A 26,877-nucleotide genomic window follows, 5' to 3' on the forward strand; every position below is an offset into this window, starting at 1 on the left:
TAAAAATAATGGGTGCTTTTTCCATTTGTTTATTCATGTTCTAATTTATGATTGATAAATTAAAATCCATGTGACTCATCAACTAAGTTTTTTTAACTGGGCGAAAGTCTATCATAAAAACACAGCAAAAATCCCCTGGATCAGAGCTACCTAGTTCAGAATCTAGTCTCTAGCACAAGGAAGCCAGTTATTTCCAGGAAGTCCACGAGTCCACTAGTAAGACATAAAGGCACCCATCTACCCCATTGTTTCTCCCTGTGAGATGTATGTATAATATATACATATACATTGCTCCCATTGAGACTTTATTTAAGAATCACTCAAACATAGGCAAGTGTAGGCTTGCCAATTTTTTAGACAGGGATGTGGATCCAAATGTGGATTTGAGACTACACTACATAGTTTTTAATGGAACATGCATTTAGATATTCTTCTGCAAGTAATGCAGTTCACATAGTCCATGTGTGTAGGGATCCACATTTGAATCCACACACTCTACCTGGGCCCAGTTACATTAAAGGAAAGACTGCACTCTGAAAACACATACCTATGTGGGCACATCAGAGAACTTCCGCTATAATCTTTGGATCTAAAAGGACTACTTGCCACCCTGTTGACTAGTAGCCCTGTGGATCCAAAAGGCAAAACAAAAAACCAAAAAAAAAAAAAAAAAACCCAGGTGGCAGTGGCCCAGAATGTGGCTGCCTCCTGCCAGGGCCTGTTCTTGCCTGGTGCTTCTGTGGATGCACTGGGGTCATGTTAGCTGAAGCTGTCACTAAATATCCCCATCATTTAAATTGTGGCATATAAAACAGTGAGGACTGGTTTCTAGGCCTTTCAATGGGAACTGCAGGGCTACTCCATCAGCTCTGCCGAAACCAGCTCCCACTTTAGTTTCTCTCCCTGAACTCTTTCGATTTCAGCTGCTCATTAAAAATACTGCATAACATTTAAGAACTGGGACCTGAATGCACTTGCTTTCCTCCCCATCTCCTTTTCCTTTGTGCCATGTCTTTTAGATTGTAGGCCCGTAAGCAGCAACTGTATTGTTTTTAACATGTGCACAGCGCTAAGTAAATTCCCAATAGATTATTCATAGTAAGAGCAGCTCAAACTCATAGGGCACTTCCAATCAGGGCATCCCTTTTATAAAAATCAAAAAGGTGGTGGCTAACCTGTGGCCCACTGGATGTGGCTGGACTCCAACTCCCATCGTCCCCAGCCAGCATGATCCATGATCGGGGATGAGAGATGTAGTCTTGTGACATCTGGAGGGCCACAGGTCTGCCACCAAAATTACTTGCTTAGTCTTCATTTACTAGAATCTAAACATGATGCTTGAAACCGCTCAGAAAAAACGATCTTTGTCAAATTTATCTATTTCACACCGTGCAAAAACAAGAGAGAAGCCGCATCTATCAGTTCTTGATGATTTGACAAATTGCAGTAAAATCAGCTGAGACTTGGGTAAGTGTTTAGGTAAGTGCAACCATGTGCAAGCATGCCAAAGACCACTCATCAGGCAGCTGTCTGCAGCACATGAAAGGTGCAGAAACATGTGATTACGGTGAAGGTGGTACCTCATCGTCATAACCTCCCTCCTCTGACTCAATCACATAAGTCCCTACATCAGGAATCGCCACCTCTACAACTTTCTGTTTAGAAGCTGTTGGATCTGGGGCACTATCAGAATTCTGTGAGGGGGAAATGAAAACATGACATTCTTTAGATTGTTCTGAGAATACTAGCAAAATCTTATTTTCCTTTTTAAATATATAAATATTTTTTTAGAATCTCTGCTCTTATAATTGCAAGTAAACAGTTTAAAGCTAAAAGTTAAGGTCAACACAGTAGGATACATATACTTTATATTCATTTACATGGACAGCCTTATTATTCAGTAACTTTAGATTTCAATGTTTTCTCTCTTCTTAGCCAGGAAACGATCAGGTGAGGTAATTTATAATTTTTTTTTTCATTTATATACTGCTTTTCATAAAACACCTAGAGTGTTTTACACAGCAAAACATACAGTAAAAGCAATTTAACAATTGTAATTAAAACCCACATAATACACAACTGTCAGCAGAATACAAAATATAGTCGAGGATAAAACAAGTCAAAGACCATGTAAGCGTAAAAGAATAGAAATTATTGGGTGAAAGGGCTTCAGGGTGCCTTAAAGGATCTAGGAAACAGGTGTGTTTTAAGAGGGCACTGAAACTGATCAACTGTTGACACTTATCACATCTCCAGAGGTAAGGAGTTCCATGAATGGGGTGCTATACTGGATTCACGATATCTCCCCACTTCCCAGACATGGGAATTGCCCCCCTAACAGTGCCTTCATTTTGTAGGGATTCAATCTCAGTTTAATGGCTCTCATCCAGCCCACTACTGTCTCCAAGCGCTGGTTTAGCACCTGCACAGCCACACCCAATTCAGACAGAATGGTGATAAAGACCCAATTCAAGCTGTAAGCTGGCAACAAAAGATGCATGAAGATTTGGGTTCGATTTCCCCATATGGACATATTGCATCTTATTCTATTTCCCATAAACTTTGGACAGTTAAATTCCCACTGAGTTCATGGAACAAAATCTAAAATCTAAACTGAATTATAGCCCAGGGATTAATACCCAATCCATGTAGGAAGTTTAAACAGTTTGATTATACACAGTTTTTCTTATTACAAAGGTAGCCTTCAAATGAGGGGCGAGGGCATAAAAAAGTATACACAACTGTTACTTGTGAAGTGCCACAAGCGTGTTTATTTCTGGCTGCCTATTTGCAGCAAAATGAATGCAGGCTGCACTTCACAAACAGCTACACACATTTTCTCCAAACACAAAATTCATGTCTGCATAAAAATATTTACGTTTTAAGTCACTCACGGTCTGTAGCAGGACAAGCATATGCTTATTAAAAACAAGTTGCCTTGGTGTATATTATAGCAAGCAGCGAGGCTGCAGGAGCTGTCAAGATTGACCTTAGATTGCTGTACTGTAAGTTAAAACGGCCGCCTCTTAAGTTCTGAAACATCAAAATGACATTCCTTTTGGACTGAAGATATCATTTTAAATGGATGTTCAGAGGTGGATGCTTGACTGAGAAAATGTCAGAAATTTGTCAGTCAAAACAACAGTATTTTTCACTGTCTCAGAAGCTTCTTAATCAGGGGTTAGCAAACTTTTTAAGCAGGGGGCCAGTCCACTGTTCCTCAGACCTTGTGGGGGGCCGGACTATATTTTGGAGGGGAAAAAATGAACAAATTCCTATGCCCCACAAATAACCCAGAGATGCATTTTAAATAAAAGGACACATTCTACTCATGTAGAAACACACCGATTCCCGGACCGTCTGTGGGCTGGATTTAGAAGTCGATTGGGCCAGATCCAGTCCCCGGGCCTTAGTTTGCCTACCAATGTTCTTGATCATAAGAAAATGTAAATTGCTATGGCCTCAGTAAATTGTAAATACACTTAAAGTATGAGAGCATGAAAAGTGTAACAGTTAAATAATTGGTTTACTGCTAAGCAAGAAAGTGTTCTGTCAAAAAGTAATGAATTATACCACAAGTCAAATAAAATCAGGGTGAAACTTAGAGACATAAGGCAGTTTCTTGTTTTTTCCAGAAAGTGGAAGAAATTTTTTGATGACACTTAAAACTTATTAATGTGTAACAGTTTCCCCTGATATCACCACGTTTCCTTCTGGAAAAGTAGTTTGCATAGGCTTCTGCAGATAAAGCACTCATCTCCTGAAATGGAACACTCTTTCAACACAGAACATATAAGGGATGGACCTCATTGTGTAATATGCACAATGCATCAAAACACTGAAATTTTTCAGACAAAAAAGTGAACACAAAGACCTTTAGCATAAATCCTAATTGTTAGACAAATGGGTACAGGAGTACAGTCTTATTTAACAAAGTTTCTCTACAACTTGACTGTAAATAAAACTGCTAAGCAGTTTACCAAAGTCAGGTATAAATCTGATAAATCTTTTGCATATAAAGAAGGCAGATATTTTGCCTTTCTTACCAAATGCATAATAGCTTCAGGATTCTTATCCTCTTGTTCATTGAATGCTTTTGTGATTGCTCGTACAGAATCTTCTTTCAATTGCTTTGAGACATCAGTCCTTGAGGGTTGTTCCAAATATTCAGGTTCTTCTCCTTGAGTGGTGGGAAGGGGGGGAGGTAAATATTTTGTGTTATAAATACATGCACAATATATCACAACGTTACAATTAGGTACAATGTTACTTAAGTCCACTCTTTTCTGATTAGGTTAAATTTACTGCTTTCAATGGGTCAATACTAACTGTATGATTAACTTTTATTGCAAACTTGACAAAAACGAAAAGGAATGATATCCTACATCAGTGTTTCCCAACCTTTTTTGGGCAAAGGCACACTTGTTTCATGAAAAAAATCTCGAGGCACACCACCATTACAGCCCCATGACGTCAGCGCGCAGCGTCACGCCGGGAGGGACGCACGAAAGTGTAAGTTTCAATTTTTTCCCCTCCCCCTTGCCTTCCTTCTGTGCCAACCGCCAAAAAGCCAAGAATCGCGGGACCGCCGGAGGGGGGGGGCGAGCGGAGGCAGCGGCGAGCCCCGTTCCTCCCCATCCGCCCCATTCCGTGCAAGGAGCGCGAACAGGTGTGAGAAGGGGGTCAAACCTGCGGGTCGGCGCCGGGGAACCTCCAAGCTTTGGGGGTGGGGGGGGGAGGAGGCAGCAAAGCGAGGCAGGAAGGAGAGCGCGGCTTGGCTGGGTGAGCTTTGGCAGGGGAAAGGATGAGAGCCGCGAGGCGGGCGCTGCGGACGGAGTCGCTGCCCGCCGAGCTCGCAGGCAGCCAGGCAGGCAGACGGCGAGAGCCCCGCGCTGGGCGGCCTCTCCTCGCCGCCGCCGCCCCGCCTCTCGCCGCCCGACTCGCCCGCCTCCCTCCGGGGACGGCGCCCCAATCGAAAATTTGACTTTTTTAAAAAAAAAATTTGAATTTTACCCACGGCACACCAGGCAACATCTCGCGGCACACTAGTGTGCCGCGGAACAGTGGTTGAAAAACACTGTCCTACATTAATGTTACTAGCATGATGTTTACCTCTCACAACAGAAGCTTAGGCAGCTACTGAGAAAAGGCAATAAACAGCTGCTGTACATCTTGATAACTGGGGACACTTCTAGAACTGTTTAGGACTCTTGCACTGGACATTCTTTGCTTAACAGGTATTTGTATGCTCTCACTCTCTGATTCTATTTGCAGGGAGGAGAAAGGGAAGTGTACATTTAAAGTAGCTTTTAAATTTACCAACCTTGTGAGAGGTTTTTAAGCTCTTTAAGGTGTGTGAGAAGGGTGTTTGTTAATTTTTCTTGCTAAATAATTAAACGCTTTTATCTACATTTGTCTGTTTGCTCGTGGTCCAACTGATGTGTCTGCTTTCCTTCCATCTACAAGTTTGGGGTGTTGCTGGTTGCTTATGAGCTGTAGTTCCTTTGCAGGTCTTGAATAATCAATAATTTAACCCCTAAGAGAAGAGAAAGCCTTACAGAAACTGCTTTCTTTACTGACCTGGGGTAGTGGAAGGCATAGGCACCCCGGGTGTTGGGGATGTTAATGTTTTGTCTTGTTGTGCTTTCACAGCAATCTGTGCATCCCAATCTTCCAGCTCTTTTTCAAAACGCTTATTGTCTTCTTTGACATAATCTCTTAGATCAGGAGGTAACGTTTCCATTCCGACAACCATAAGCCCTGTTTCCTTGTTGAATTCCTCTGTAACAGAATATGATGTGTTTCATGCATCAAATAAAACCATGAAAGCATGCACAAATTCTTTTACAAAACATTTAAAACCAAGTATTTCAATCAGTTTCACAAAGGAGTTAGCTCAGGATCTTTAGTAAAATAAGTTTCAGCTCCTTGTTTAAAAACTTGGGGAAGGGCACTAAAAAGTTGCATCATTGTACCTTTTACAGCAATGCAACTGCGCTATCATTTATTATCATACTATTAGTTAGATGAGAGAGCCAACCCTGTATTTACTGGCATGTAAATCAGCAAGAGGAAAACCCATCTGGAAGGAAATGGGGTACTTAAGCTTCCTACTGCAGTCCCCTGTTCCCTGTGCCCCCCTTCACCTTCTCCTCTGCAACCTGATTTTCTCCAGCTACTTTTATTCCAGCTGATGGTTGTTAGGTTTATTTGCCAGTCAGGTGGATAAAAGTGGTGGTAAGGGGAAGAGAATTGCAGATGGACGTGGGAAGTTTCCAACACCCCTCCTCATCCACCACTAAAAATCCCTTGCCACTTCCTTTGGTATTTACTTTATAGTAGGCCTGTTAAAACTCAAGAACGAAATTCCAACCCAGCCAACTAATTACATGTATGTGTAAAATCTGCAAAGAAGAGTGCCTTGTGGGCGTCACACCTCCTTGGGTGTAAGGAACAACTAAAGGCACTGAGACATTAAACATATTCAACAAAACTCAAATTCTGCATTTCATATCACCGTAATATTACCTTGTATCAAAAATGGTTCTTTATCATTGATATACATTAAGCAGTAAGCACTTGCGTTCCGGTATCCGCCGAATGAGTCACGTTCAAGCTCTTCCCAAGTAGACTTTGTAACAGAAATATCATTGTACTTCATCCACCTCCTTTGGTAACTGTCATAGATATATGCCCAGTAGTGTCCTGCATTAGCCTGTCCTTCATGAACTAATACTGCATGTAACCGATACGGAACCTAAGTAAAATAAAATCAACATGAAATAGGGAAGTTAGGTCACAATAATTAGCAAAAAGGACGAAGAATGAAAAACAGACAGGAATAAGGATTTAATCAGAGGCTTATCAAACAGAAAAACAAAGCTCGTGTAGAAATGGTTTCTTCTCATCAATTCCATAAAGTACTTGGCATCCAGCTTTACCTGCTCACTTCTACCTGCTCTGCATTAAAGGAAATGAGAGTGGCTAGTTTCTTCCAGTGTCATTCTGAACTTTGTCACAATTTAGCAGAAACGTTTCCACATTCACAGCTACTCAAGTAGTTCTCTTAAATATGCATAGGACTGCAGCCCCAAACCATCACTTTAAAATTCTGTGCACAAATGATACAGTATGTACACAAATGATAAAGTATGTATGTTACAGGAAAGCAAGTTGTTCAAGTTTGAGCTGCAGTTATGCTCAACTGAAAAGAAGTGTAACATGGGTCAACTAAAATGTGTGGATGCATTAACTTGCTCCCCACCTCCACAAATTGCAAGCTTCGTAGGTCTCAAGTTCTGCCTGTTATGCTTTCTGTATCTAAAATAGCCAATTTCAAGGGTAAAGTAAAGAAAAAGAATGGGCATGACTGTGATTCAAAGGAACTGAAACAGATTGCTGATCTTCCGCTTCAAGACAACTGTTGTGATCTTCCTAAAACAAGGGTGAAGAAGCAATTTAGACTACAAAGCAAAAGGGCTGTGTGAAATACAGTTCCTGTTCAATGCATTTTCACTGGCTAGACCAGTTTACACATGGCTCCAGCATGCAGGCTGAATGCTCAAGAGAGAAAAGTTTCAATTCTCAGGCTTATATATACAACTTTTCATGTTAACCAATCATAAGAGAGTAGGTCCTGTCTAATGATGAAAATGCATGAATAGATACAACTTGTCTAGGCATTTTCATATCTGGGATTGCAGAAGTTGGAAAAACCTTAGAAAAAACTTTGAGGAATAATAATAATAATAATAATAATAATTATTATTATTATTATTTATATCCCACCCTCCCCAGCCAGAACCAGGCTCAGGGCGGCTAACATGAAAATATATATAATACATTAAGACATAAAATTCAGCAATCGATTGAAATACAGCTTAAAATAAGATTAAAATCAAAATAAGATCAGATGGCTACCCACAAATTCTAACTATAACTGTAGGAGTTAGGAACCTTAAGTACTCACCAGGCTCAGCTATTTGTATGAGCCGGTGAGAAGAGTTAGAGAGGCCACTTATATGCAGGGTCTTGTAAAAGGAGAGGGGTCAGACTGAGCCTGGTGGAACAGCTCTGACTTGCAGTCCCCGCAGAAAGATGTGAAGTCCTGCAGGGCCCTGGTCTCTTGTGACAGAGCTTTCTACCAGACTGGGGCCAGGGCCGGAAAGGTCCTGGCTCTGGTCGAGGCCAGTCTAATCTCCTTGAGGCCCGGGACCTCCAAGATGTTATATAGTGCAATGGTGGCTGAGAACCAGAAGTAAACTCTCATAAAATACACAATTGGTCAGTATTATTGCTATATTATGGTAATAGATTCTCTTTCATATGGAAACGATACTTACCTGCACCATTGATTTGTCAGTGTACATTAATTCAATTGTCCGCTGTATTCTAGCTATGCTTTCTTGCAAATCTAAGATGAAAGGAAAATGAAGTCATTCCCTCCAATATTAAAATTCACATTTCTACAGATAAACCCAATTATTCCACTACTGGCAACTACTACTAATAAAATTAATATTCCATCCTTTCTTCCATAGGAGGCCCAGAGAAGCATTTACATGCCAAATAATTTTGAATCATCACTTCCTCCTGCATTTTAAAAGAAATTTTAATTCATTCAGGTACTGACCATGAAATATATTCTCTCCCTCTTGAGAGCTTTGCCCAAATCTCCCAACAATGTCAAACATCCCATATATAAAAATGAGATCTACTGGTTAGAGCTTTACAGATCACCCATAAGACTTAGATGGACAGTGGTTTATCTGGCAACCATTTACTGACTGCTTGCCTTCCCCAATTGTGCAGGACAGACTGCATAGCTTAAACATAAAAACTGCCTCCATGTAATCAAAACTACCTATACTTTGCCAAGTACCAAGTCAGAAGGGGAAAAAATAAAATTGCTGGATGTTACAGCCACTGCCAGCAAATTTTGCCTGCCTTGGCAAGCAACCCAGATGACACTTGCCAACTCCATCCCTTTTCAGAGACGGGAGTAGAATGTCACATTCAATATAATACTGAGCATCAACTAGACTATGAGGCTAAAGCTCAAGCCCCTGTCATGCTCTAAGCTAGACCGGGGAGAGCAATGGTTCCAGCATGCCAACCTGAGCTTCTCTAAAACAAATGCTTTGAATAAGGCATCATCTAAGTTCCAGAAAAGAGTGAAGACCATGGTAATCTCTTGACCTTGGCCAAACTTCCCAGCCAGTACCTCTAGTGTCATTTTCTACTTCCGTCCTCCAACGATGTAAACATCCCTCAAGGACTGAAAGCTCTTCTTCAGTTATGTGTCTTGGTGCTGGGTGCATTGGCAGGTCTGGTGGAATCCGAGATTGTGTGAATGGCTTGTGTATTACCGACCGCTGTGCAGGTGATGTGCTTTGTGTATCTGTAGAAGGCCCCTGTTGTTCTGTTGTGCTACATTTGTTGCAAAAGATGAAACATTCAATCTAAGCAACTGAATCAATATATTATCTCAAAAGATACTACACATTGACAAAAAGGCCTCTGGATTCTGAAATTAATGCAGTTCCAAGCCATCTTTAAAAGGCGTCCCTCGCAGAACACAATGTCTGAAATCTGACAGAAAATCTTGGGGTATGAACACAAGAACTTATACATTTTGTTCTCCCGTACCCCCAATCATGCCTATAAAGCAAACTACCACCTCTCACATCAACTCCTCTAGAGTAAGTAGTATGCGGAACTTGGGACCCCTCCTAGTCTTCAGAGCTTTTGATATCAAACCTCATGTCTCATCGATTATGCCAATGTCTTTTATTTTTCATTAATGAACTATTTTCTAGAATACATGTTAATAAGTACATTTTTCTTAAATAGCATTTAAGAAAAGATATAAGGCAAATAACAAAATCAATGTAAAACCACCTCATTTGTACACAATTAAGTTGCTTAAAGTGAGATTCTAGGTATCTCACATGGCTTTGTGATACAAAGCTGTGCAAACCACAGAGTATTTTCCCAAATGGCTCCATAAAAAGGTCTAAAGGTACATGCAGTCAGCATCACCTGGAGAAACTAAGCAGGTTTGGGTCTGGTCAGTGCCTGGACAGGTGACTGCATGGGAACTACATGGGTTTCATGACAGAGAGGTAAAATTTAAATGCAGGAGCATAAATAAATAATTTCAAGTATTTTAAAAAAATAGTAATTTGGTCATTAATTGATTAATTAACTGCAGCTAAGCAAATCATAATTAGAAAGACTGAACACATGTGATGCATTTTTTACCTTGGTATTGCCTGTGTCGACAAAGTACCACTAGGGAGAGCACTAGTATTAAGATCCTCAATAGGAGACGTACAAACTGGCTTACTTGATGCAAACTCCAGAGCATACTGTAGGACATCTACCAGGGGAAATCTCTTAGGACCGGAACCGTAGCTTAAATATCTGCCAAAACATATTAATACCCTCGTTACATGCTCAAATATCTCCAAAACACATGCTTCATATTCTACATTGACAGTGTGACTGTAGGAAAGAGTTTAAGTTATTTCATCTGCTATGGATGATTTGCAGCTTGCATAGGGTTAGGATCTGCACACTGTGTGTAAAGCTGAACTTGCATATAGCTAGAATGACCCCAGAATCACCCCTTTGTGACTATTACTACCTTTCTGGAGCTGGTGGACCAAGTGGGCCTTGCGCCGCACACAGGATGGAGAGGTTCAAAGCTCTTTCTGTGAGGGAAAACCCTGGTGCGAAAAGAGCTTTTAGGCTCTCTACCTTGCATGAGTCTAATTTGGGTGATTGTGTGCTGGCCGGCCACCAAGTGTATATAGAGTAATTCTGGCTGATTTTTATGCCAGCAAACTCTTTTGTCTACCATGGTTGCAATAGGCCTGGACCACTTGGAAGTCAGTGAACACAAATGCCTATGCATCCTACAGAATGTTGAGACAGATTGGACAGTGATCTGACTTGGTATAAAACAGTTTCCTGTGGTTTCATTACTATGGGGGAAAAACCACTTTCAATGAAAGACCACTTTACCTACTTCTTATGACTCTAGAAAAAAGTAGAATAAAATAAAGGCAAAATGAAAGAAATTCTGGGGAAATAATAATATAAGGTCAAAACAGGTTCCAATTTTGTACATCTGTAATTTATCATGACTATTAATATCAGAATTTTAAAAAACATATTACCGTTCTAGTCTCTGCTGCAATATTGTGAGGTATTCTTTGAGTCTTTTTATTTCTTCCCGTTTTATTCGTGTAATTTCTCTGTTTTTGTGCATATATCTGTCAACAGAGAACAAATTTCTCAGTGTTACATTTCAGTAACAGGAGCACATAGCATCTGAACACTTTCTTGTAAGAATTTAACAATATTAACAATATATTGATATTACAGACTTTTCATAGAAAGATTTTCAAGACTGTTTTCTTGTTGCCTGAATAACTGGCTACTGATCATGAAAAAAAGTTATGTACACATACATATAAACTTTTATAAACTTTAGGAAGCTCCCTCCTTCCCCTGGCATTAGGAATGTTACCACAAGCCGCAATCCTATTCACACTGACCTGGGAGTAAACCTTATTGTACTAATTGTGGCTTATTTCCAAGCACCTATTGCAGAGAATTGTGCTATGACCTACTGTTCTATTTTATCCTGAAGGTTCAAGCTAACGATACTGCTTAATTCTACCAGGTGTAGAGAGATGCAGAATAAACAATAGGGTCAGAACCATCATCCGCCTGTCATCATCTACTATACCTTATCTGAAGAAGATATCACAACTATTTCATGACGTGCATATTCTGGGTGAGCCTCAGGACAGTGAACATAATGGGTCTTTCCCTGTCTCTCCCCATTCTCACAAATATTTTCTGGAATGTGTCGCAACCCTCTGGGGAAGATTTGGGGAAGGCAAGGTCTAAAGGGGGTAGAAAGGAAGGGGAAGTCCCACTGTGTCTGCTTGTGTGACGCTGAGTCTTGCCTTGAGGCTCACCCTGAGTGTAGCTAAGTCTGTTAGGCAAGCCAGATGCCACAATTTGGTATCACCAACATCTATCTTGAGCATCAGCTTCCTGTACCTTGAATCTATTTGTTCCCCTGAGGCACACACCATGCGCTGAAGTGGATCAGAAAGTTTTATGAATTCAAGTCTAACAATGATATTAATGTAATTAGAAGCTGCAGCAGATGGAGGATGGACATCTTTTTATTAATGGCAACATATTTACAATATTCATCTATTTGCAGATGAATATATTATTGCCATTAAAAAAACCTGTTATAAAAATATTAAATGCCATATTTGGCATTTATTATAAGTTATATAAGTTAAATATAAGTATAAATATAAGTTAAATATTTTAATTTTTATAATGAATGATCTTAGAATGTTGTTTATGTTGTACTTTTGTACTGTTTTATTGTTGTTAGCCGCCCTGAGCCCGGCTTCGGCTGGGGAGGGCGGGATATAAATAAAATTTATTATTATTATTATTATAAAGCTCACACTCGGGAAAAGAAAACAGTATAAATGTTTTCACCTCACTGATTCTGGAAGTGCATTTTATTATATAGCTGATATTCAGCCTTATTTATTTAATATATTCAACTCCTGCACTTACAAAAGTCTCAAAGCAGTGGCTTTGGTTCACATATACAGTGTAACCCTATGGACAATTATCTGCGGGAAGCTCCACTGGTCACAACAGGATTTAGTTCTGACAAAACATGCCTAGGATTGACTTCTATCATTTCCACATGGGGAGCTGTAAAAACTTTTCATTGTGTAGAAACTAAAAAGTTAACATGTCAGATAATTGGCTGCTACTATATACACATTATAATTATTGTCCGCTATCTTTTGCAATATACTATTACACAAGCTTCTGTACCTGTCTAGGTATAGAACTTGAGGGAATTCTAATTTGTTGTGTATCTTCTCTGGTCTTCCCAAAGCCTGGTTGAATTCAAATCTTGAAAGCTCAAAGGTTAAGACAGGAGGAAGTTCAGTAAACCAGTGCTGAGAAAAAAACAAAACACAAAAAAGAGTGAATTGTTAAGGAATATGCCTCTAATTATTCAAGTGGGGGGGGGGAAGGTATTTTAGGGACTAAATCAAAGTAAACTTTCCATGGTGCATCTTTTACAGTTGTATATCTAAAAAATAAATAAAATATTTACTTTAGGTCAAAAAAGGAGTATATATTGTCAGGTTCCAGTATAATGCCAAGAGGTCTGTTCAGCATATGCTGAAAACAATGCAGCTCTGGGGGATCATAAAGTTCTATAGAAATTGAAACCATACAAGTTGAGTTACATTAAGGCTTGTATACCCACTACATCAACCACTGAGACAAACACGCTGCTATTAGGCTTTCTTCTAAAATAGTCTCTTTCTTTCTCGCCTTCTTCAAGCTAAGAATTTTTTTAGGGCTCACTTTATAAGCACTGTAATAGTGCAATCACTACATTCACATTTAATTAAATGTTTTCCTTTGATTTAAAATCTGATGGCATCTTGTATTTGCTGGTAATTGGTAACTGTACAGCAATGTATTCCAACATCATAATTACTTTCTTTTTAAAGTTTATTTACTACCACTGATAATTCTGTGAACTGAGATGTAGTGCAAAAAATTAAGTTGATCAAAATCCAAAAATAGCTTATTTTCCTATATGAAAATTTGGAAAAGCATTGCACACTATCTTTGCTTTATTCATGTATTTAATCCAAACTACTGACCTTGGCATATAATAATCAAAATGTGTCAGATGCATATAATTTTGTAGTGTCTGCTTTTCTAGAAAATGAACAGATCTGTTCTCTTTATTCCAACTCACTAGGCTGAACTTTGCATTGAGAAACTCTTTGGGAAAGATGTTATCCTAGAACCTTAGAGAAGATCAGGACAAAAAATAAAAAAAATATGAAAAACACAAAATGATGTTATCTACAAAGAAAGCCCAATAGTTCTGGAAAAATTTCTAGACATACCTGAGAAATAACCTCCTATTCACAAGGAAAACTCATTTTATAAAACTGATTCTCACATCTTCTCCAAGTAGGAAAGCTTTATAAGTACAAGGTTGAGTGAGAAGATACAATTATTATGTTTTTAGCTTCCTTCATTAAAAGTGGAAGTATTCTCCATTCCATTTTAAAATGCCAGAATTTGGTTTTGTAGCAAAGAATTGTATCTTCTAAAACTTAAAAGTCAAGTGCAAGAGATGTTTCTTCATCTGAATACATGCAAAGTAGTGAAATCTTTACCCAAACTCTGCTTTGCTGTCAATTTGACACAAATTCTAAAATTTTAGAATGTTTAGGCCCATATATTAACAGGACATAAATTCACCATCTGCAAGGCATAAATGTATGAACACCCCTAGATAGCCAACGATCCAGTCCTATTTTCTCATACTGTTGACAAGTGGAAGATCCTGTTATGCACCAGAAATATTTACTCTCATAACGTATTTCTACCAGGGAATATGGAATTTTTGTGGTGTAAGAATCACTACCTGAAGATGACACTCTAAGTCCATAGTAAAGAATAACCTGTATTTCCTTCCTCCTGGATAGGAGATGTATTGCATAATTTGACATAGTTTGATGCAATGAATCACTCAAGCATAAAGTTTACTGGGTTGCCAAGAGCAAGCATAATCTAAATCCAGATCACCTTTCCAGTTCTGCGGCAAAAGATAGACCGTAGAACCAGTTGGAACGTACTAATTTAGATCAACTCATTTATTGAAATAATTCAAATGTTTCCAGCTAAACCTTTCCTCTCTTGAGCTACCATGTTGAAATATTTTCCGAACTGGTGGTTATCCAAAAAATATCTGAGATGAAAGTGGGCAAGTCTTATCAGCGTAAATAAATGACCTGCCAAAATGACTTGCATTTGTGCCATCTATATTTTCAACTAGGTCAGCTTCATGGAAACGGTTACCAATGTCTCTAGAAGTCTAAGCATATCACTCACCTCCTGGCCGGACTTCCCAGAATTTTCTGAGTGCAAGGATTCAATTTCCCCTTCTATCATGGCAGCTTCTAGGCACTCATGTAGATCTTTGAAGCCATTAACCTGAAGTGGGTACTGGCCAAACATCTCTGTATTTTCAAATTTCTTCCCTTATCAAAAGAGGGAGGAGTTAAGATTTCAACAATGAACATTTATCTTCATATACACCATGAAGATGCATTTAATTTCATAGCAGCTCTTAGATAAAGCTGATTATAAAACTAGCTCACTTATCTGCATGCTATGTGAAATGTCTGCTGTGAGCTATGCAGCAGGAGGTTGTGCTCTGGAGAGTGGAAAAGCAAGTAGGTGTCCTTTCTCCTTTTCATCCCCCTAAAACACCCTGATACTGTGCAGAGAGGAGTAGCACATTTAAGCCTTACAGCACACCGCCCCTCAACCCTAATCACTCCCCACCTTTTCCAGGTTACTTACTCCAAGTGGTTAGGGGATGAGCAGGCCAATTTCCTCTTACTCTTCTCCCCGACTCCAGTCCTCCACCGGCAGCAGCCCACTATTGTTACATCATGAAGCCCCATATATGGGAGGACTTCCCCACTGATCTCAAGTGGCAAGGGTAGCTCTGGAGGTATGGGAGTATGGTGGCAAAACTACCCAGCACTGATACTAAGCTTGATGCCTTGTAAACAGATGCACCACCTTTTAGCTTTCAACTAGATACTGCCAAACAAAATTCTGCTGCACTTAGACACCATTATCTGGAGTATTTAGAATGTTTCCCCTAGATTTTCACTTCACTGCTTCTACACACAGAGAGACTTGTATGCACTATTTTCGTTCATCATTAACATTTTGATTAGAGAGAAGATAACTTAAGACTGTTCCCATTCAAGAGCAGTACCTTCAAGAACTCCAACTGCTAGAAACCGCCCATAAAACAGCTCTACCATCGGGTTCTTTGGCTTTTCTCCATCCCTAAAAATACAATGATTAAAACACACACACACACACTGGAATTACAAGAGTAATCTGCTTCAAGAAAATGTAAAAAGTCTGCATTCAACAGAGCCAACACTTATTTTATTGACTCTATTTTATTGACCCAAATACTTTTAAAAGAACCAGGAGAATCTGAGGTGTGTGTGTTTTACAAAATTTATTGTTATTAATTTATTTGATGTGCATCCTGATTTTTCAAGCAGAGTCCACAAAGTGGCTGATATTAATAAACTACAACAGCTTCACTATAGATATTGCACTTAAAGCAAGCAAAAAGTCAAAATGTACACACGGAGGATGCACAGTTCCTCTAAACAAAGGGAGGCAGAAGAAGGGACAATGCCAAGCTGACCCAGGGGCTGGTGGGTGATGGTTCTTTCCCCATCTCCTTCCTCTACCCCCAGCTCTGTCACAGGGCAGTTCTTCACATGGCTGACTTGTGGGGAGGGGGCAAAAAGAAAATAGGTGAGGTCATCTTTGCTTGCCCTCCTCTCTCTCTCATTTGATATTACATGGCTGCTGTAATCACATTTAATCAGTACTGCCACTATTGGAAATGATTTTTATTTATTTTTCTAAGAATAAATGAGAAGCACATTTAGATTCCCGAGGGTGAAATTCCTTCTACTCCAAGTAACAAAACTTGTCCTACAGGAAATCAGGAGACACTGCTGGTTTCTTAAAATGACTACTTACTGTTCCTCTTCAGCTTTTATTTGGAAGGCATCCTCTAACCAGTCTAATAACTTGTGTGTGAATTCACTGACATCTTGCTGTTGAGAGAGTAAACGAATGCACATTCAAATCTAGTAGTCAAGAAAATATTCTATCCATCAGCTATGATACTTGTAGATATATATTCTCCTATGGCTAATATAATGGGAAGCTCACTGTATTGTGTGAACTGCTGTGCAAACACAGGACAGGGGTGGGTCCAAATACCTTACAAAGGGCTTTTGGCTACTAAGCAGTATTAAAGTAGTGGGCATTTCCCCATACTAACTTACTTTTCAACAGCTTATTGATATTATTATTATTAATTATTATTATTATTAGGTAAGCTGCTGCGATTTACAATCAAGTGGTATGTAATATTTTATTAAATAAATAAATGAACTGTAAAGGGTAGCAATCAGCATTGAGATTATTTTTACAAATCAAGCTATACATACATTTTCTGAAATAAATGAATATATAAATAAAACAGTCCTACTCAGAGTATGCCCATTTAAGTTAATGGAAATGGCAAACTTGGGTTCATTCATTTCAATGGGTCTACTCTGAGTAGGTTTGGTTGAATATAGCCTGAAGAATCAGATTCAATTCCACTACTATATTGCAAACTGATATTTTGCTTTACAAATTTAGCTCTGTAGGCAGAAATAATAGCCTGCTGCAACCATTATTGACTTCTCAATCTTCTGTAGGGCAGTGTCTATTAAGAGCGAAACCATAGCAGCTTCAGTGAATAGCAAACACAGTGCCAGTCCTTCAGATGCACTTATAGCATGGCAAGATGGTTTCTGTTACCTATTTCCTAGAGATTCCATTATTCTAACATAAGCCAAGATAAATACCAATTTATATAAATGAGGGACTTCAGCAGTTGAATAACTGAACTTCTATCCTTGGTACAGATGTGCATCAAGTAAGAAAATGTTACTTGGTTTTAAAATGTTACGCTTACTATTTGAAAACCCAGAACATAAAACTGAAATAAAATTAAAAAGTGTATATGGAGTCCAGGATGTATTAATAGGTGCAAAGACCATGCAATTATCAGAATAGTGCATAATATTTGATCACAGCAGGTAAGTGTGGTTTGTCTCATGGTGAAGTAGCAGAAATTGCAACGCCATGTTTGTATGCTTGGTTCAACTATAATTTATATGGTTATTTCTATTCAAAATAAGATAGAGTATTAACATTACCTGCTGAGAGTCATTAGATTTGAATGCATCTTTCAGGATTTCCACAGCTCTTGATGGATCAACATATTTTCTTTTTGAGCCAAAAAGAAGTGCAAATAAGTATCTTAGCTCACGCATAAAAGGCAAATTTCTATTTTCCTGTGTACAAAATAAACAAACAGTTGTGAGGTTGGTTTTTTTATACTTCATATTTCCACATTATAATTTCTAAATTACTGCTGCATAAATAAACTACCAAGAATGCTTTTCTGCAATAGCAATCATAACCTTGTCTCTCAAAAAATGACTAAACATACTGTCTGGGGGGAAACCAGCTCAATGAATGACTACTACTACCAAAAATCCAATGACAGTTGTACCGTTTTAAGAAAGGAAAAATACTGTATTTTTCGCTCTATAGGATGCACTTTTTCCCCTCCAAAAATGAAGGGGAAATGTGTGTGCATCCTATGGGGCAAATGCAGGCTTTCGCTGAAGCCTGGAGAGCGAGAGGGGTTGGTGCGCACCGACCCCTCTCGCTCTCTAGGCTTCAGGAAGCTATCCGCAAGCCTTGGGAGCCCGCGGGAGTTCCCGCTGGGCTCCCAAGGCTTGCGGACAGCAGCCTGCAGCCCGAAACCCGGGGAGCGCAGTGGAGCGCGCCCCGGCCTTCGGGCAGATATCCGCAAGCCTGGTGAGACCGCCGGGCTCCCAAAGCTTGCGTATAGCAGCCTGTTCTGGGGGCTGGGGAAGCTTGGGCCTGGGGGGGAAATAATTTTTTTTCTTTATTTCCCCCCCCCCAAAAAAAACACCTAGGTGCGCCCAATGGGCCGGTGCGCCCTATAGGGCGAAAAATACAGTACTTCTCATTTCCCTGTCTCAATTCCATTCCACAGAAAGGGGACTGATGGCCTAGATAAACCAAGGCATCAGTTATACTAGTGTCAAATGATAAATTCTAGTCCTCTGCCCTTTAACTATCCCACGATTCCCATGCATTAAGTAGGTAATAGTTACACAGATATGGATATCTTAAAGCCCTGGAAATGTCACCAGTGATCTGCACAGCAAGGCAGCACAAGACACCAAAAGAGATGGAAATGAAAATGAAGACTTCTCTCAACCCCTGAAGCTCAATTCTATTATCTGCAGCTGGTGTCCAAAGATAGTTTTACTTGCTTGCCTTTAAATGCAAAGTAAAATATGCTTTGCTCAAAGTCTGCAGCATTATCAAGAACTTAGATGCCTCTCTGCAGGCCTTACAATGTACCAAAAAAACCACCCCTGCCTCCCTCCCTACAGACCTCTTGGACATTAAGATTGGCAGAGGGTAGTTCTCAGAAGTTCAGGAGGTGACAGCCTGGGAGAGGGCATTCTCTATGGCAGTCCCTAAGGGGTTGAATTTCCTCCCCACAGATGTGCATCAGGCATCTTCATTATGCTGTTTTTGTTGTATGCTGAAGATGTACTCCTTTATGCTGGCCTTTGACAACCAAGATCATTATAGATTAGGTCCCACCATATTCTCATGGCTGTAATTTGTTTTAACTGATTTCAGTAATGCATTTTTGAACTGTTGTAAACCACACTGAGATCTCACAGCTAAGGGCAGATAAGAAAACTAATAAATAATAGTTTCCATTGCCTTCAGCAGAACCTTAGTGCTCATGTTGTACACTGCTGAATATATGACCCTTTCCACACAATTCTTTCAATACCACATCTGAATTTTCCCAAACTGGGGCAAAACACAGTGGGGTATTCTGCATTAGGAAAAGCATTATGTTAGTCTACTGGTAATACATATTTCTACTTATACCTTTTGGTTTCGGGGCAGATCTTGAGCGCCGGCAGGAGGACTATAATTCAAGACTAGCCTTCGGAATTCCAGCAGATTAAATAACGACTGAAAAAGAAAAGGCATTTTATATAACCTTTTAAAATTGCCGATCATTTAATGTGTTTGGTATTTACACTTTAACATACTTAAAAATACAGCAGAAGTACGGAACTGGTTTGTGGGTTGTAGCCCATATGGAGTGCCTTGTATGCTTTTTGCTTTATTCTGAAAAGTCTTGTGGAGAAATCACTTTTCTCCAACTGTATTTTCTGAGGGGGTTTTTCTCTTAAAAGGAATGGATGAAGGTATTCAAAATGTGGAATGTAAATGGTTCATTGTACTGTATAAACAATACATGCTTTCTCCGGGAACTGTAAGATAGCCAGTATCAGAACGTGCAGGTTGCTGACAAGAGTTAACCAACAGTAGATTTTGACTTGTCCAGTTAAGAGATCCTGTCTCATCCTGTTGGAGTACAGCTGTGGACATGAGGAGGGGGAATCCTACCCATATTTTAAAAGACAGTTGGAGGGCACTCCAAATGCAGCTTCAACATACCCTCTGGTCCTGTACTATGCTTAACAATCCCCATATGACCGAGCTCTTCAGAATATTTAACATAGCAAACCTTAAGTATTGTTCCTTTTTTTTCTGAACACATTTATACAAGCTCCCAGCTTTTCAAAACTAATTTCAAATTGTCTCACTGTTCTGGTTTGAGATTGCTGCTTTCTGCCAAGTCTACACTGACATCAAGTGCCATGGTAACAAGCTATACATAAAAAACCTTAACCAACAGCAGCTTCCTAGCAACACACCAGGTGTAGCTCAGAGCAGGGGGGGGTCCATTATGGGGGGGCAGGAAAGTCATTTAAAGAAGTTAGACATACAACTCAAACACCTGCAAGTTTACCAAGAACCAAATCACGCTATGCCCAAGTGCACTCACTCTTGGGTAATTGTGCAAAGGACAGCAGCCTTAAAGGCATCTGAATTAAGTGGCAGCAGTACTCAGAGCCACTTCAGACATTACAAACTCTTGCAGTTTTCCCTCTTGCACCTTCTACCATTGCACAGAGTGCTGGACTGACTGGCTGAGACCCAAATGGTTTCTGAATCTCGATTTGGGTCAACCCTACAAATAGCATTTTTGATACTACTGAAGAAGCAAGGTGAAAAAAGGCTTAAGCTGCTCATGCTTCTTCCTTGTTCGGGGGGTTATAATGGATTCGGGGATGCAACACACAAAAGAATCAATGGCAATGTAACATTTGGCATCAATACTACTGCTGCTGGCTGAATCATACTTAGCTTTCACAAAAAGTATGGCATTAAAAGGAGGAGCACACACCACACAAAAAGCACACTCTACAATATGTTACAGCTGAGATGGTGGGAGAGCTTCATGGGAGCCTATGCACTGCTTAAAAGGGTGCCAAATGATTAGAAAAGAACCAAGGAGATTCATGCCAGATATTTTTATCTTCTGATTAATGAAGACGTTTATGCTGTTAACTGAAGATATGTTACTGTTATTGATTTTAGAACTATGCAGGACAAAAAAAAGGATGAAAGGTAAGTACTAGAAAAAGTAAAGGGCTAAATAAATCTCGGGATATAGAAGTTATATTCTACAAACTTTAAGAAGCAGATTTTATTATGGCTTTGAGTGGGGGCCTTGGGGTCTTCATATTTAGTATTGCTCACTTATAGATGCACTGCTGAAATATATTTTAAAAATCACCTTCAGTGCTGAAGCTAGAATGCATGGAAGTTGTATGTAAGTTTCCAGAAAATATTTGTGTTACCACACACTCTAACAGAATGTTCAGAACAACTTTGCTTTTCTGGCAGATGATACTGACTGAACAAAAACAAAACTTTTGGCTTAAGATGCAAGTGGTAGAAACCAAAGAAATGATCCATAAAAAGACAACATCAATATAGCTAAACTTTCATTACGACTAGTTTTGAAAGGGAAATTTGCAGCAGCAGCAGCAGCAGCAGCGCAAGATTTGTTTTCGTTTCACCATAGTACTATACCACACAGCACGTCATTGATTAATGAAAGCAACATTGCACATTGTTGACCTCTTATGAAAATGTGTCAGGTTTCAAAAGACCCCTAGGGAAAGCATGAAATATTGTCCCACAGTGGATGCAATCTAAGGAGCCTATCAATCCTGTGGTTAAATAAATACTGTAGTAGGTAATGTCCAAATTTATCCCACATGAAGTCAACGAGGATGGTAACTTGAAACATAATCTGTTCTGGTTGTCAAACAAAACAGTTAAACTTAAGAATATGTATTTCTGTCACTACAAAGTTGTAACGCATCAAAGCTAGCATTTTGATAGCAATTTTAAGGCAATCGTCTTATTTCAAATTTGTACCATGTATGTGGTAGATAGCAGCCAATCTAATATGACTAAGAGGTATAAAGTTGCATATGGGTGGCATTAATATGAGATCACAAGACTAAGGTCAGTTTTCAAGCCTCTTGACGGGATTAAATTTCCACTACTTGGACATGCACAACTACTGGAAATGTGGTCTATTGTAAGCATGAGGGAAAACTAGGATTTGAAAAGTTTATTCGTCCTTCTCTATTTGATTGGCGTAACACCATCACAGAGGAGAAGAAAAGAAGGACTACATAAAGGCAAAAAGGATCACCCAGATGTCTACAAGGACATACTCCAGCACACACTGTGGTTTTATCACAGTGTTTCATGGAATTGTAGAATTGGAAAGGACCCAGAGGATCATCTAGTTCAACCCCCTGCAAGGCAGGAAAATGCAGCTGTCCCTTACAGGGATTGAACCTGCAGCTTTGGCTCCATGCTGTGTGTCATAAAACTTGTATTGTTCCAGGGGCCTTCCAGGGGCACATGCGTTTCACAAAGCAACGAAGTCAAGCCACAGTTTGGATGAAGACAAACTAATTCATTGACTTACTCATTTTAATGCTTGATGTTTTATTATGGTTTTATATACGCTGTAAGCCGTCCAGAGAGGCTAAGGAAACCCAGGCAGATAGACGGGGTATTATTATTATTATTAATCATCATCATCATCATTATTATTGAATGCTTATCTTCTTAATAGCCAAGATTTCTTTAGCATAAATCCCATACTCTAGTGGCAATTCTAATGACAAATTGATTTTGTTAACTGTAGATAATACTGAACATTTTCTGCTGCTTCGTCTTATGTTTCTGCACAGCATGTTCTTTGTGTGTTACTTGTATCTCTGGTATACATAGGTGCTTAATACATACCATGGTTCAATTTTTTAATTAAGTGTATAAATCTTCTACCTGTATAACTGCACTGAACCAGCATGTATTGCCAACGTTTTTCAATCCCACCGGGCAATTATCTTGACGTTTTCTATCATACGGATTTGGAGAGTCACTCCACACTTCCGGATGTGTCCTTTTCAAACTTGCTTTATTTTCTGCTATGCTGGCTTCTAAAACTCTTAGAAATCAATGGAAATAATGAGAAAATGGAAAGTAAGCAACAATAGATCAAGATCATGTCATAACGGGAAACACAACAGCTCAGAAACTTAGGATACATCAGTACAGATTTTTCCAACAGATAATGATTATGCAACTGGGCTTATATTAAGCAATTTTGTTTATTTATTTATTATTAATTAAATTTCTATACATCATCTGATCTGCATGCATGTGTTCTGTTTGTAAGAATGTGGGTTGGCCAAACCCGCTGCTATCAAGTGGCCCCTGGAAGGTTAGCCAAGGGTGAATGAGGCCCTTAGGAAATAATAATTTTGTTGGCCTTTAAGCTGCAATAAGACTTTCTTGTTAAAGTTGCTATCTAGTGGCATATAGGCTTAATACAACTACCACCTCTCTTTTTTGAAAAATGAAAGTATTCAAGTATATTTAAAAAACCATTTTTTATTTGAACCAAAACATTGTATTTCTACAATATTTAGACCAATCTCCATGTTATAAAGCTTGAATTAAACCTTCTCTAATAAGGAATCATGAAGGAAAATTGTGTTATAAGGAGATACCATCACTGCTTTGTAAACTGCTGTGAGGATTTTTCCATTTTTACATACAAGTTGCATATATATTTTATAAAATAAATAAAACTATAAAATGTGATGGTGACAACCTGGTTTACTTTGACTTTAAAACTAGCACATAGCTCCCTACCATAGGATTACCATAACATATAGTTGCAAGATGAATTTTCCAAACCCTACGTTCCTTTTCATAGAACTTACTTCTTCTCTAGAATACCATCTAGTGTCCATTAAGAAAATAGACAATGGAATTCCCAAGAGGTACACATGAGCACTCAGGAAGCATACTTTAAAATCCCAAGACAAGGCAAGTCCTAGTTGAAGGACTCACTTGGAACGAAGATATAAAGGACATCCAGAAATAACAAACATAAGCAGACAACATGCACATCACGGCAAAAGTAACAGTAAGTTATGTCAGGAACTTTGTGTATATAATATTCAAAGACATGAAAATTTCACACACGTTGCTTTGTTGTTCAATATAGCAACAATGATACTCTGCAAATTTGTAGGACCAATACCTGACTGGCATTTGGCTACTAGAAATGTTTTATTATAAGTTTTAATGTTATTAATGTCATCATTTCAATGTTTATATGTTTGTTTTAGCTATTTATTCTTTATAGGCACCAAAGGCTAATTGATGTTGACATCCAGACCAGATGTTCATCTAATCCAGCATCCTGTTTCCCATGATAGTAAAACAGATGCTTCAAGAAGGTCTGCCAGCAGGGAATTAAGGCAGCAGCCCCTACATGCTTTTGTCTCAAGCAACTAGCCCACAGTGGCATACTGCCTCTGAACACGGGAGATGTTATTTAGGTATTGGTCATTGATAGTGCTGGAATTTGTCCAATTCCAATTTTAATCACAATATGAAACCATGCAAAATATGGAGCATTGGACAGAATCAATGGGTGTGTCTTTTAAGGGCACAGAGGTATGGAGGTAGGGGAAGAAAACAGAACCACTCCAGATGTTGCTTAACTGCAACTCTTATCAGCCAGCATGGTGCAATAGCTGGAAGGTTAAAAGTTAGGCATCCCTGATTGAAAGATACATTGCTTGTGCCCCTCAATATATTACAAGCATTATAAATAATTCCACATGTTTCAGTGGGCCTCAGAGCCTATGGTATACTAATTCTGAAGACAGTAATTCTACTTTAAGTGGAAGCTTGCAGCAGCAACCAGTTCCTAGACAGCCAATTGCTGGATGTGGCTGTCACACACAGAGCCATAATAAATTTTAATACTGAAATATCTCAGATAAAGTTTAATGTCAAATTCACCTTCACAAACGCTTCTCTGAAGAATTACAAAAATAGGTAGCTCTAACAGATTCACACGTATGGAGAGTGATTTTTAGTATCTAGAGCACACTGCAACAAAGAAACTATCATTCATAAAGAAAACCAATATTTGATTCTTATTTGCTTACCTGCTAATGGCCTGTTCCTCATCTGTTATGCCAGTCTCCCTGAATGCCCTGTTAGATTCCTCCAAACTGAGAGCAATTGCTCTCTGAAGATCATCTTTATCATCTCCTGTGAGATCAATCACATCTGAAAGGCAAAACTGCATTTCTCAAAATTAAAAATGCAACAGAATGAAAAGCATCAACTTATCTTGTGCTAGTTTCAGAACAATGGTACAGGCTTGGGGGAATTTGGGTTTAATGTCCCTGACAATCCAAGCCAGGATCTCCACAAGGAAAACCAGTACAGAATGGAAGAAAGGAAAAGGGGGGGGGGCAGAGGAGGAGCATGTGGCCACAACTTCATAAACTATGGCTTGTGAAACTTCAGATGATTATCCAATACAACCAATACTACCAGTGAAATAATATTTCTGACATGTACCACATTTTTCGCTCTATAAGACACACCCGACCATAAGACACACCTAGTTTTAGAGGAGGAGAACAAGAAAAAAAATATTCTCTCCCTCTCTGCGCAGCGCCCCTTCAGCGAAGCGGCAGGAGAAGCGGAGCCCCTTCCATTTCTCCTCCCGCTTCGCTGAAGGGGCGGTGCGCAGAGAGGGAAAGCTGCATAGAGCCTCTCCAGCGAAGAGAAGCCAGGAGAGCAAGAGGGATCGGTGCACACTGATGCCTCTTGCTCTCCTGGCTTCAGCGAAAGCAACACGAAGCCTCCGGAGTGCAGCGGGAGCTCCCACTGCACTCCGGAGGCTTCGTGTTGCTTTCGCTGAAGCACTGGAGCCTGCATTCGCTCCATAAGACAAACACACATTTCCCCTTACTTTTTAGGAGAGGAAAAGTGCCTCTTATTGAGCGAAAAATTGGTATATGAAAAAATCTTACCAGGTAATCAATCCAATTTGGGCTGCAGCTCAGCTTGTTACCTGAAACTCATTTCAAACTACCAGGTTTGTTCAGAACCTGGTAACTATAGATTTGTGGTTTGGAAATAATGGGAAACTTTAGCTTATTATCCTATAAACTCTTTCGCTGCAGTACTCAAGGAAGGAAGGGGACAGTACCGGGATGTAACGTGCAGATGCAAAGCTCATGCATATCTTGGTCTAATAAGTTGGGATATGCATGTATGACTAGATCATATTATACAGTGGTCAGTAAAGGTCAAGGTGGTTAACATAGGAAAGCCAGTCATCTGCAGGTTCTGGTGATCTGAACAGTGTCATGCCACGAAACTGCTCAAAAAGTATGTGCTATTGGTTAGTTTGCTAAAAAAAAAACCCTAGATGCTGCAGACCATAAGCTTTCCACACAGAATGCTTCCTGTATTTAGAGATGGAAAACAAGGTAGCTTTAAACAGCTGCCATCACACTGTTTGAAGCTTGTCTGATTCTCTCCTAGGTGTGTTCCAAGGAAATAAGTCTTTCATTTCCTTTATTTTAACAAGAATGCTATCATTACAAATCAGACAACACTATCCATTGTTAAACATGGAGAAACTTCAAAATGTGCCAAGGACAAACTCTATTGGCTTTCCCAAAGCTTATACACTTTTCCCTTTCCTTGTTCCTGAACAGCAAGTTTTTCTGCCAACTAATAGGAAAAAAAGCATCCAGAGTTCTCACACCTGTCACAATCATG

The 26,877-nt window shown here is 39.4% G+C and overlaps 1 protein-coding gene across 6 annotated transcripts in view; it reads right to left on the reverse strand.

Moving 5' to 3' along the window:
* Positions 1–26,877, reverse strand: part of USP25 (ubiquitin specific peptidase 25) — a 94,478-nt gene that overhangs the window by 10,121 nt on the left and 57,480 nt on the right. For 5 of the 6 annotated variants that reach the window (XM_083500688.1, XM_083500693.1, XM_083500689.1 and 2 more), the window contains 16 exons: positions 25,242–25,365; positions 23,056–23,218; positions 19,714–19,800; positions 17,919–18,056; positions 16,684–16,760; positions 15,890–15,963; positions 14,989–15,137; positions 12,892–13,019; positions 11,184–11,279; positions 10,264–10,425; positions 9,224–9,429; positions 8,343–8,413; positions 6,529–6,757; positions 5,581–5,781; positions 4,047–4,180; positions 1,581–1,694 (listed from right to left, as the gene is read on the reverse strand). In XM_083500688.1, coding sequence (XP_083356814.1) covers positions 1,581–1,694; positions 4,047–4,180; positions 5,581–5,781; positions 6,529–6,757; positions 8,343–8,413; positions 9,224–9,429; positions 10,264–10,425; positions 11,184–11,279; positions 12,892–13,019; positions 14,989–15,137; positions 15,890–15,963; positions 16,684–16,760; positions 17,919–18,056; positions 19,714–19,800; positions 23,056–23,218; positions 25,242–25,365 — 2,153 coding nt within the window. The remainder of the gene's footprint in view (positions 1–1,580; positions 1,695–4,046; positions 4,181–5,580; positions 5,782–6,528; positions 6,758–8,342; positions 8,414–9,223; positions 9,430–10,263; positions 10,426–11,183; positions 11,280–12,891; positions 13,020–14,988; positions 15,138–15,889; positions 15,964–16,683; positions 16,761–17,918; positions 18,057–19,713; positions 19,801–23,055; positions 23,219–25,241; positions 25,366–26,877) is intronic. The other variant, XM_083500692.1, reaches the window with a different exon arrangement.

This window comes from Podarcis liolepis (assembly GCF_965112155.1).
Source record: "Podarcis liolepis genome assembly, chromosome: 4".
Taxonomy (NCBI): domain Eukaryota; kingdom Metazoa; phylum Chordata; class Lepidosauria; order Squamata; family Lacertidae; genus Podarcis; species Podarcis liolepis.